A 12,209-nucleotide genomic window follows, 5' to 3' on the forward strand; every position below is an offset into this window, starting at 1 on the left:
CATAGAAACAGAATTGAGCCCCAGGATTACCTTTCGTTGCATTTCCAAACGCTGGCAAAATTTATTTTCATATGAAACCTTGAATATTTTTGCAGAAGAACCATGGCAGAACTACCAGGTAGTGGTATCACGCCAGCTGATGGAATATGAAAAGTCATGAAAAGTCAAATCCCTTTATAAAAAATTATTTTTGTTGTAATTTCCCCAACAACATAAATAAAGTTTTGACATAACATATTCAAAATTTTACGATGCCACTACCTGGGTAATTGTGCCATGAGAAGGACTCAAAATTTGAGAATAAAGTGTCATAGTTAATCATAGCTTCGTTCCCGTACTTTTTAAAAGTAAAACTCCTAAAAGAGAGAACTGTAAAAATGTTTTCTTACACAAAAGTTTTTTGAGATAGTTCGGGAACGGAAAAATGGAAAATACATACATATATGTATTTGTTTGCAGGACCCAAACATATGTTTGGGACTGATTACAAACAAATATATGTTTTCTGCAAAATATGTTTGGACATATGTTAGAAAGGCCTTTTTTCCTCGGTGTAGCCACCATAGACGGGTACCTCCCGATTTTCGGTATTTTGAAGGTTGTAGACTCAATATTCCTCCGAAATGGCTGAAATTTTGTACTTAGTCTTTGTTGTTGGTATAAAACTTTCCCCCCAGAAATTTTTCGGTATAGGTCCATGCCTTAATATAGCCCCATAGAACGGTACCTCCCGAATTTCGGTATTTTTAATGTTATGACCACAATAATCTATCGAAGTGGCTGAAATTTGGTATTTAGCCTTCGTTGGGTGTATTCAACTTTCCCCTCTAGTTTTGGTTAGGTCCACGCCTTAAACGGTACCTCCCGATTTTCGGTATTTTGAAGGTTGTTGCGTCAACATTCCACCAAATTGGATGATTTTTGTTGTTTATTCTTCATTTGGGGTATACAACTTTCCATATGAAATTTGTCGGCATAGGCACTCGCCTTAACGGTACCCCCCAATTTTCGTAATTTTAAAGGTTGTGACGTCAATATCGCACCAAAATGACTGAATTTGGTTATTTAGTATTCCAAGGGGGTTACAAAGTATTCTTGAAAAGACTTATTATAGGTTCACGTCTTCGTTTACCCCCATAGAAGCATACCTCTTGATTTTTGGACTTTTTTAAGTTTTAGCCCATTATCTTACCGAAATATCGGAAATTTGGTTATTAGTCTTCTTTGATTTTAAAAACTTTCCGCAGGAATTTTTCGGTATAGATTGACGAAATTTCCTAAAATTTAGTAATTAATCTTCTTCAGTAACGAAAGGAAACTTATTGTTCCATTTGACTTCAATATGGTGATGGAGGGTATAACAAGTTCGCCGTTCTTACCAGTTTTGTTTCAGCCCATTGTGCATCAGGAATAAAATATGTATGCTGCGAAAACATGGAATATTGAATTTGTTCATATTCTTTATATCACATGCTAAGGTTGTGGCTGGCTAATACGTTTTTTCTAGTTTGTTTTTTTTTTTTTAAGTATCGGAGTAGTAATTGCGTACACTTGTTAGCTAATAAAAAAAACAAACAAAATTAATATTCAACATTGTATATTATTCGGTAGTTTTATTAACATTTTGTTCCTTTTTTCGTTTGATTTAAAGTTACATTGTATTGCCTTAACATCGTTTTATTTCTTTTGGTAAATTACATAGAACTCTTTTTGTTTTATGATTTTAAAACATAATAATTTGTTTTATAGAAGTTATATTTAACACTTAATATGTACTATTTAATAGTAGGGGTAGAACATTAGTAGCAGCATGATTTATAAATACTTGGCTTAAAAACGACGAATACACAGATTTACATATATTAAAACATAATACATAACTACATATATACATAATTACATATTGTTCTGAAATATCGTGGTCATGATGAGGTGTAATGATTTAAAGGTTATGGCACAAATATTGAGATATTAAAACAAGGATTGGAATGAAACAACTTAAAAGTAAAGTGAAATTAAAAATTTGGAAGCCGCCATACCGTTGTGAAATTTTTGGTTCGTTCCTCTTGTCACATGAGCGGATCCTTTAGTAATGTAAGGTATAGTTCTGAGTATTTCAGATGTTTGGCACCACGTTCGGATAAAAAAAATTATATTTCAGTTACATGTCTTTCAAAATTAAACTACTTTTAGGTTAGAATTCTCAACATAACCTAATAAATATTCGTATACAACTTAAAACTACTTCTTAGGTTCGATTAACAGGTCAACAATAATGAATTTATCTCTAAACATACTTAAACTATGAGTATTGTTATATTAAAACTTCGTTAGGTAATACTCAACTATCGGTCTTGATTTCAGGTAACATCGAAACTTCTATGGAGGAAACATCGATCACTTCCGTGGCTAGGGATGTGAAAGAATTACTGACATTGTCATCATCATTAGCGTGGGAACCAATATTATTACAAATATTTAGTTTACTAACATTATCAGTCGTTTCTTGTAGTTGTTGTTGCTGGTTTTGTGAAGACTTGGTGGATTGGGACGTTAAATCCGAGGGTATGCTGGCCCCAGATGTTACTGTGGGGGTTTTAGTATTTATTGTGGAACTTATTGGCGTGGGTATCGTTGTTTCACCATTATTACTGGAGGAGGAGGAGGGATGGAATATTTGGAATAGACTGGAATGCTTAACAATTGGAGGGAATATCAAGTTACTCATGGCCTTTAAGGGGCTAAATTTCTCATGCAGATGATGATGATGGGCAGAATGCTGCGGATGACGTATTCGATGTGGATGGGAATGATGAGGTGATGAATGGTATCGATAATCCGAGGATGGATGATGAAATGTAAAATAGTTGAGATTATTGTTATTGTGGGAATTGCCATTTTGACCAGGCTGGCTGTTAGAAGTCAAGGGCAGGTTTTGACTGGATAACGAATGGTGATTGTTGAGAGAATTATTACTATCGGAATGTTTTGGGGAGAGTTCTTGTTTTTGCGGCTGCTCCTGCTGCTGCTGCACATCCCTCTGCGGCGAGATTGAAATTGAGGTATCACTGGTACATGAACAGGAACGTGTTAAAGACTTATTTTGTAGATTTAATGCCCTCATTATATTGTTGGATTTACGAAATTTGGGTTTGTGTCCCGGTGTTGTGGGATTCGAATCACTGTCTATAATATAGATGGAGTTGCCACTTAGGCAACCATTGGAAATGGAAGTGGGCAAGCCTCCTTTTTGTTTTAGTTGTTGTATCTGTTTTGGCGTTAGCGGAGGAGTATTAGAAAGAGAATTTCCCACATGCAGCTGATGTAGTGGTGTACTTGCGTTGCTGGAATCATTCTTTGGCATTTCAAAATCACTTTGAGATTGGGGTGTACTGGGAGGCTTATCGTCTATGTCAGAACGCAACTTATCACGCATTGCACAGGCTATAAGACTTTCATTGAGTATTTGATGATCAACGCCACCATTTTGGGACTCTTGCTGTCTACTGGGTAGAAAAACTTCTTCAAAATCATCTCCCTCCGGACTAGGGGTATAGGTACAATTGTCATAGGAATAAGGGCTTTCACAGCCCTCCGATTGCTTGTTCTTCTTGCGTTTACGTCTGGGAGGTGGAGTGGGGGCTCCTGAGTCTTCCTTGTCATCGGCGAAAATGTAATTAATTTCTCCCGCCTCAGCGGTGCTTGAGGCCTCTCTAATATTCCACATGTCCCTTTCGATATCTGTGGTGACAGAGGCCACAGCAGCCACCGTTTGGTGTATGTTATTCAGGCAGGGTGTTACCACACCACATTTGGCCACCAATTGGGCATTTTTCAAGGATTGTTGTTGTTGGCGCAACCAAATTGGGGAATCTGAAAGACAAAAAAAAAAAATCAAATAATTTTCCTAACCACAACTTCTACCTCATCCTCCTCCTTACCTATATAGATCCTTGTTTGAATATTATTTCTCGAACTAACATCCATCGATTGTAAACGATGCTGTGAGGCCAACGAATAACGATGTTGGGCATCCAATGTCACCTCCACCTCTATACCCATTACCCTTAATATCAGATTTTTCATTGCCAAACGGAAATCCTTTAAATGATAGGCATACAGAATCGGATTTACTGCCGAATTTAAATGTGACAATATTATACAGAACAATGTCAATTTGGGGTGAATAAAACAGGTGGGACAGAAGGCTTGTATACAATTGATCGTATATAGCGGTATCCAACAGATCATAAAGAACAACACAATAATGGAAAGATTTTGTGTTGCCTTTACATCTCGCTTCCGTGCCGCACCCAACACTCTTAGCATAGTACCGCCATGACATGCTCCTCCACGACCATTAATGCTGCTATTGTTGTGAATTTGGGCTGTAGAACTACGTCGACTGGTGTCACCCATAGGATTCATTGTGACAATTTGTCGCACCTGTTTTATGATAACCTTATAGATGTGCGCGTAAAAGGCAATCATCAGCAGGGCCGGTGTAATAATTGTTGCAAAATACAAAAACACCAAATAGTTGTAATCCATTACCTCAACAAAGAGGCAAGCTTGATTGGTGTCCACAGCAGCATGCCATCCGAAAAGTGGTAGAAATCCGACAATGGCTCCTGCCAACCAGCACATGGAGATTATAACTGAAAGAGAGAAAGTGGAATTGAACGTTATTGGTGAATACTATATATGTAATTTGTTGCAGATATTTGTTCGTATTTGCTTAAGATGGGGAACTTATAGAGTTACAAATACTTCCATATCTTAGCAAGTAACAAGTAAAAAGTAGTTAAGTTCGGAACTTTTTATACCCTCCACCATAAAATAGTCTTAATTAAAATGGAATAATTAGGGTCCTTTTACAATTTTAGGTGGAACAACTTTTCGACAATGGATAGACTCCTACTGCCTCCCACTATTGCTTAAATTACACTGTGAACACATATGTTAGGGCAGAGACAATTCCTTTTAGAGATGAAAGCCCTTGGTGTGTGTATATTAAAAACCCCGAAGGACAGATGCGCCGTGAGTCGAACTTCCGCGTTATGGCGTGATGAAGTTTTTGCAAGAGTACAGGGTCATCATGAATTAGCATTATATCTTTGTTGTTTTTGTAGAGTACTTAAGCAACAGTGAACAAAGATATAACGCTAAATCCTGATGGCCCACAGGGTCTCTAACAAAAATGTCATCACGCCATAACGCGGAAGTTCGACTCACGGCGGATCTGCCCTTCGGGGTTCATAATATACTCATCAAGGCCTTTCTTCCCCAAGAGGAATTTTCCGTGCCCCAGACTTTCACCTTCATTTTGTTGCACAGTGTTATCTGATCTAATCTAAAAAAATGTGTTCAGCTAGGGGAAAGGTACCACCTACGGGGCTATATCAAAGAGTCAACCTAACTTTAAATTTTTTGGCGGAAAAAAAGAGTCAAATTGAGGGTATTTTCATCAAAACAATGTAGACCCTCAAAAATGGACCCATGTTGACGAATTTTAGTGAAGAAATTTCGTGACCACTGAAAATTCCCGAAAATCGGGAGATACAGTTATATGCGGGGATATACCAAAACATGGACCTATATTGACGATTATTTTTGAATAGACAAAATTGTACCTAAAATTCTCAAAATAGCGATCATTACAGCTAGTTCGGTTTAAAATTGCAGCTAAAATTCTCAAAATACCATAAATGGGGAGATACCGTTATATGGGGGCTATACCAAAACATGGACCTATGTAGACGATGTTTCGTTGGAGATGTTTTATGACCACTGAGAACTTAAAATGTCAAATTACAGCTATTTCGGTTAAAAACTGTAGCTAAAATTCTCAAAATACCGAAAATTGGGAGGTACCGTTATATGGGAGCTATACCAAAACATGAACCTATGTTGACGATGTTTGGTGGAGATATTTCATGACCACTGAGAACCTCAAATGTCAAATTGCAGATATTTCGGTTGCAAATTGTGGTTAAAATTCTCAAAATACCGAAAATCGGGAGGTACCGTTATATGGGGGCTATACCAAAACATGGACCTATGTTGACGATGCTTGGTGGAAATGTTTCATGACCACTGAGAACCTCAAATTGAAAATTACAGCTAGTTCGGTTAAAAATTGTAGCTAAAATTCTCAAAATACCGAAAATCGGGAGGTACCGTTATATGGGGGCTATACCAAAACATGGACCTATGTTGACGATGTTTCGTGGAGATATTTCATGACCACTGAGAACCTCAAATGTCAAATTGCAGATATTTCGGTTACAAATTGTGGTTAAAATTCTCAAAATACCGAAAATCTGGAGGTACCGTTATATGGGGGCTATACCAAAACATGGACCTATGTTGACGATGTTTGATGGAGATATTTCATGACCACTAAGAACCTCAAATGTCAAATTACAGCTAGTTCGGTTAAAAATTTTAGCTAAAATTCTCAAAGTACCGAAAATCGGGAGGTACCGTTATATGGGGGCTATACCAAAACATGGACATATGTTGACGATGTTTGGTGGAGATATTTCATGACCAGTGAGAACCTCAAATGTCAAATTGCAGATAGTTTGGTTAAACATTTTTGGGATATAGGTTTGTTGATCACTAGGAACCCTAAATCCTAAATTATAGCTAACTCGGTCTGCAAATGTGGCGAAGAACGTCAAAATACCTCAAATCCGGAGGTACCGTTATATGGGGGCTATACCAAAAAGTGGGCCGATATAGCCCATCTTCGAACTTGACCTGCCTATGGAAAAAAGACCCTCGGGTGCAAAATTTCAGCACTCTATCTCAATTATTGCGGACGCTAGAGTGATTACAACAGACGGACAGACGGACATGGCTAGATCGTCTTAGAATTTTATCCTGATCAAGAATATATATACTTTATAGGGTCGCAAATGATTAGTTCGATGTGTTACAAACAGAATGACAAACTTAATATACCCTCCATACTATGGTGGAGGGTATAAAAACCATGGAAAGAATCGTTGAGTTTGGCCGAGCCGAACTCCTCCAAAATATTCTCAACAAACATTGCATAATACGTTTTCTTTCCTGTCCACAATTTTAAGTGGAAATATGGGGGCTATACTATACCACGGACCTAGACAATTTTTGGTGGAGAAGTTTTGCGAACACTGGGAACCTCAGGCGCCAAATTACAGGTTAAATTCGGGAAAAAAATGTAGCTAAATTATCAAAATACCCAAAATCGGGAGGTACCGTCTTGTGGGGCTATAGCAATGCATTGTCATATGTATGTCTATCTTTGGTTGTTGTAACGGTGTTTTTATTATATGTTTGCAAGTTCATTTCCTGCTTAATTTGGCTCTGGGCCCGGGCACCACCCCGATCTTCCTTCTTTCCAGGGCTCGCCTAATATCAGAAAATTGTCTTGTTTATTTTAGAAAAAGCGGTCTACTATGAAAAAAGAAAAGAAAAAAAATCCCTCTAAAGTTGACGACCCCCGCAGACGTTTTAAGGACCATGATCTGCGAATCTGCACACGGAATGATCGCAATCTTTATAGAGAAGGTGCAGTTTACGCATTCGCAGATGTACTGGAAAAGTACAAGGCCGACATTACTGTCATACAGGAAATACGATGGAATAGGAAAGGCGTCACGACAACACCTAAAGGTGACGCACTGTATTATAGCTGCCATGACATAAAGCATGAGTTTGGTTGCGGATTTGTGGTTGGTCGGAGGTTAAAAAACCTGGTCCCCAGCTTCACACCAGTGAATGAAAGACTTGCTACAATCCGAATAAAAGCAAAATTCTTCAACATCAGGTTTATTTGCGTTCATGCACCCACTGAAGACAAGGACGAACTGACCAAAGATATATTTTATGAGCGCTTAGAAGAAACATATGACCGTTGTCCTGTCCATGACATTAATATTATTCTAGGCGATTTTAATGCCAAAATTGGAAAGGAAAATATCTTTGGCCCAACAGTCGAAAAATTCAGTCTCCACAATGAAACATCTGACAATGGCATGAGGCTGATAGACTTTGCAGTTGCAAGAAATATGGTAGTTAGCAGTACCAGATTTAAGCATCTCGATATTCATAAGGGCACCTGGTTGTCGCCAGATCAAAGAACAAGAAATCAAATAGATCACTTTGTGATAGATGGAAGGCATGCATCAAGCGTGTTGGATTTACGATCGTTCCGAGGTGCAAACATAGACTCGGACCACTACCTTGTTGCAGCAAAGGTACGCACCCGGTTAAACGTAGCAAACAAAGTACGAACAGACACAACACGAAAGTTAGACATCGGTAAGCTGCAATCACAACAGATAGCCACAGCATATTCCACTCAACTAGCCCAATTGCTTAATCAAAGCACTCCTCATCCCGATAACATATCAGCGCAATGGCAAAGTATTGCCCACTTTATGCAAACAGCCACAAAATCCATACTTGGATACCAGAGACCTCCACCAAGGAATCCATGGTATGATCAGGAGTGTCGTGCTGCTACCGAAGAGAAAAATGTGGCATATAGGGCTACTTTACAATCCGTATCAACGCTTAGCGCACGAGAGAGATATCGGGAGGAAAAAGAGAGAGATGGAAAAGCGGGTGTGTAAAAAAATCGAGATGTACAGGAACTAGAATGAAGTCCGAAAATTCTACCAAAGAGTCAAGCATCAAACTGATGGCTTTGATACAGGCATATTCTCCTGTAGAGACCAGCAAGGTTATTTGGTAACTGATACAGATAGTGTATCAGGATATGGAAAGAACATTTTTCAAAACTGTTGGTATCCAATAGTGGCGAAGTCGACGAAGATATCACAGATCCCAGAAGATGGTATTGAATGTATACCACCCGGCCAAGAAGAGATAAAGACAGCAATAAATCTGCTGAAGAATAGTAAGGCAGCAGGAGTTGATGGCCTACCAGCCGAGCTGTTTAAAACCGTAGGCGACACGCTGATAAGGTGTATGCATCAGCTAGTTAGCTCCATCTGGCAGGAAGAACGCGTACCCGACGATTGGAACCTGAGCATCCTGTGCTCCGTCCATAAGAAGGTAGATAAGACTGTATGCTCTAACTATAGGGGCATAAGTCTACTCCCTATTGCCTACAAGATCGTGTCAGGGATATTGTGCGAAAGACTAAAGCCCATGGTCAACGAAATTATTGGACCATACCAATGCGGCTTTGGACCTGGCAAGTACACCATTGACCAGATATTTACCCTGCGGCAAATCCTGGAGAAGACCCAAGAGATGCAGATCGACACCTACCACCTTTTTGTCGATTATAAAGCAGCCTTCGACAGCCCGCTACGCTCAAAGGTATTCCAAGCCATGTCGGAATTTGGTATCCCCGCAAAGCTCATCCGGCTTTGTAAAATGACTTTAAGAACCTCTTCAAAGAGTTTTGCTGATGATATAGACATCATGGGACGATCAGTAAAAGAAGTAACAGATACCTTAATGAAGGTCGAAGGAGAATCTGCTAAAGTGGTTCTGGCGGTAAACGGTGGGAAGACTAAGTTGATGGTGTCAACGCGCAATGCGTCCATATAGATCGGCCCAACTGTTGACGTTGGTTCATATAATCTTGAGGTAGTAAACGACTTTGTCTACCTCGGCACCACCGTAAACACAACTAACGACATCAGTTGTGAAATAAAAAGAAGAATTGTATTGGATAACAGATGCTACTTTGGCTTAAGTAAGCAATTTAAAAACAAAGCCACATCTCGTCAAACAAAAATAACGCTTTACAAAACACTGATACTACCCGTGTTGATGTATGGTTCCGGTGTGTTTGAAGAAAAATTCTTCGAAAGATCTACGGACCAATCTGCGTTGACGTTGAATATCGATGTCGTATAAACCACGAGATGTATCTGCTATACAACAACATAAATATAGTTAAACGTATCGAGATGCAGCGTGTTGGCTAGGCCATATATTAAGAATGAGTGATGATGAACCCGCTAAAAAGGCGTATAAATATGAGGCACTTGGCGGTGCACGCAGAATTGGCAGGCCAAAGAATAGATGGCGCAAACAAGTGTATGAAGAGACGACAAGGCGCGGTATTCCAGAAAGAGAAGCAATAGACAGAGAGAAAATGAGATCTTTTCTTAGTTCGGTCTATAGAACAAATATTATGTAAAGGGCCAGCTAAGTAAGTAAGTAAGTTGCAAGTTCATTTCCTGCTTAATTTGGCTCGGGTACCATCCCGAGTTTCCTTCTTTCCAGGGTTTGCCTAATTTCAGAAATATACTACAATGTGGAAAAGGGTATTATAAGTTTGTTTTGGTAAAAATTCATGTAACACCGCGAAATATTCGTCGGAGACCCCCAATGTGGTATACCAATCTTCATATCTCGACGAGATAAAGCGATTTTGAGATGTGTGTCTGTCCGTCCGTCCGTCTGTCCATTATAAATTGTAAACACGCTCCAGGCCGCAATTATGGACCGATCGTCACGAAATTTTGTATGAAGGTCGGGTTCAGATCAGAATAGATCCCTATTCTTATTGGTGATGATCGTGAAATATTTAGCGGGAGAAATGGACCAAAAACATAATATTTATCCAATTTTCTAGCGGCGCTGTAGGTCTCAATAATAGTCCGATCAACGCGTAATTTTAAATAAGGTAAGAGTGTATCACAAAGGAGAAGCTTGCAATTTGAGATGGCGATCGGATAATATTTAGAGGGTTAAATGGACCAAAACTTTTGTGTGAAAATTCTTGAATATACTTATATACTTAAAAGTGGAACGCTTGACCTTTCAATTGATGCCAATTATGTTGGTGTGCATGATCAGATAACAGAGTTACATCCTAATATATTCCGTTATTTGTTTGTAGTGTAATAATAAACTCGCTAGAAGTCGCAATTATACATCAATAGTCACGGAATTTTGCACCGGGTAAGAGTATAGGTCGAAAAAGATGCCTACTATTTTGAATGATGATCTGATATTCTTTAGAGGCTGAAATGGACCATTACTTTTGTATGAAAAATATAAAAATTTTATTTGTGGTCTATATGTTAATTCATTGAGGACATATATATTTCGCAAAGTAGCCTACGTATGGAAAAAACCTACTGACCTTTCCTCTGATATAAATTGCAATAAAGTGTTTGCTAGATAACGGGCCTACTGCCTAATATGTAATGGGTTCTGTGTAGAGAACCACATCTTTATCCCATGCTACATATTGTCTCTCCAAAAGTTTATGTAACACCACGAAATATTCGTCTAGACGCTTTATTTGGTATGCCAAAATTCATTTCTCGAGGAGATAAAGCGATTTAGCGATGTGTGTCCGTCCATTAAAAATTGTAAACAAGCTTAAGGCCACAATTATGGAGCGATTGTAACGAATTTTTAAGAAAGAAAATTTTAGCCAATTTTGTAGCGGCTCTGTAGGTCAAAATAATAACCCGCAAAATTTTAAACAAAGTTTGAGTTTATGATGAAGAAGAAGCGTACAAATCAACGTGAAGGTCAGATAATACTTAGCGGGTTAAATGGACTGAAACTTTTGTGTGAAATTGGTAAAAATTGCAATAACGTAGCGGTTAAACAACGGAAGTAGTAGTACTACATAAGTGGGTTTCATTACATTTTAGTTTGTGTGAACTAAATTTTCCTTTCCTGCTTCAAAAATGTCTTCGTCATGCTAGATAACTTTTTGGTTTTGGTCATAAGTATTATACATTACATCTCTGATATTTGATAATTAAATTGTCACAATCATTGAAAAGAAGTTCCGTGGAGAGCGATTGTCCAGGGATAGTGATATAGGGTATCCCATGGCCGGCTCCGTCCAACTATAGACTTTTCTTTTTAATGCCAAAAAATACCACACTATATTGTGAATTTAAAATCGAATATTTATGCTGAACGTATCTTATTTTAGTAATATTATGAATTTTGTGACTAAATTCAAGGTACCTACTTCAATTAACTGCTAGAATCGGTTTATTTTTTTGGGAATTTTAAAATCATTTTTGATTATTCAATAGAAAACATTTTCCTTTTTTGCAAAATGTTGATAATTGTGGAAGAATTATGGTAAATTACAGTTTTAGAGTCCGATAGTAAACGTCCCATATCGATGGCGAAGCTGCTCATAGGTGGGGAGGCTTTGCCACTTTTTAGACATTTTGTAAAATCTCAAAAATTATAAC

The 12,209-nt window shown here is 38.3% G+C and overlaps 1 protein-coding gene across 1 annotated transcript in view; it reads right to left on the reverse strand.

Annotated features, from left to right (window-relative positions):
* Nucleotides 1-1,586: 1,586 nt before the first annotated feature.
* The window catches only part of AdoR (Adenosine receptor), a 212,470-nt gene continuing 201,847 nt past the window's right edge, over nt 1,587-12,209 (reverse strand). Inside the window, exons 4-5 of the mRNA XM_073976419.1 lie at nt 3,942-4,658; nt 1,587-3,873 (exon numbers count right to left, since the gene is read on the reverse strand). Coding sequence (XP_073832520.1) covers nt 2,342-3,873; nt 3,942-4,658 — 2,249 coding nt within the window. The 3' untranslated portion in view covers nt 1,587-2,341. The remainder of the gene's footprint in view (nt 3,874-3,941; nt 4,659-12,209) is intronic.

This window comes from Musca autumnalis, unplaced genomic scaffold (assembly GCF_047663935.1).
Source record: "Musca autumnalis isolate F117 unplaced genomic scaffold, ASM4766393v1 scaffold_3, whole genome shotgun sequence".
Taxonomy (NCBI): Eukaryota; Metazoa; Arthropoda; class Insecta; order Diptera; family Muscidae; genus Musca; species Musca autumnalis.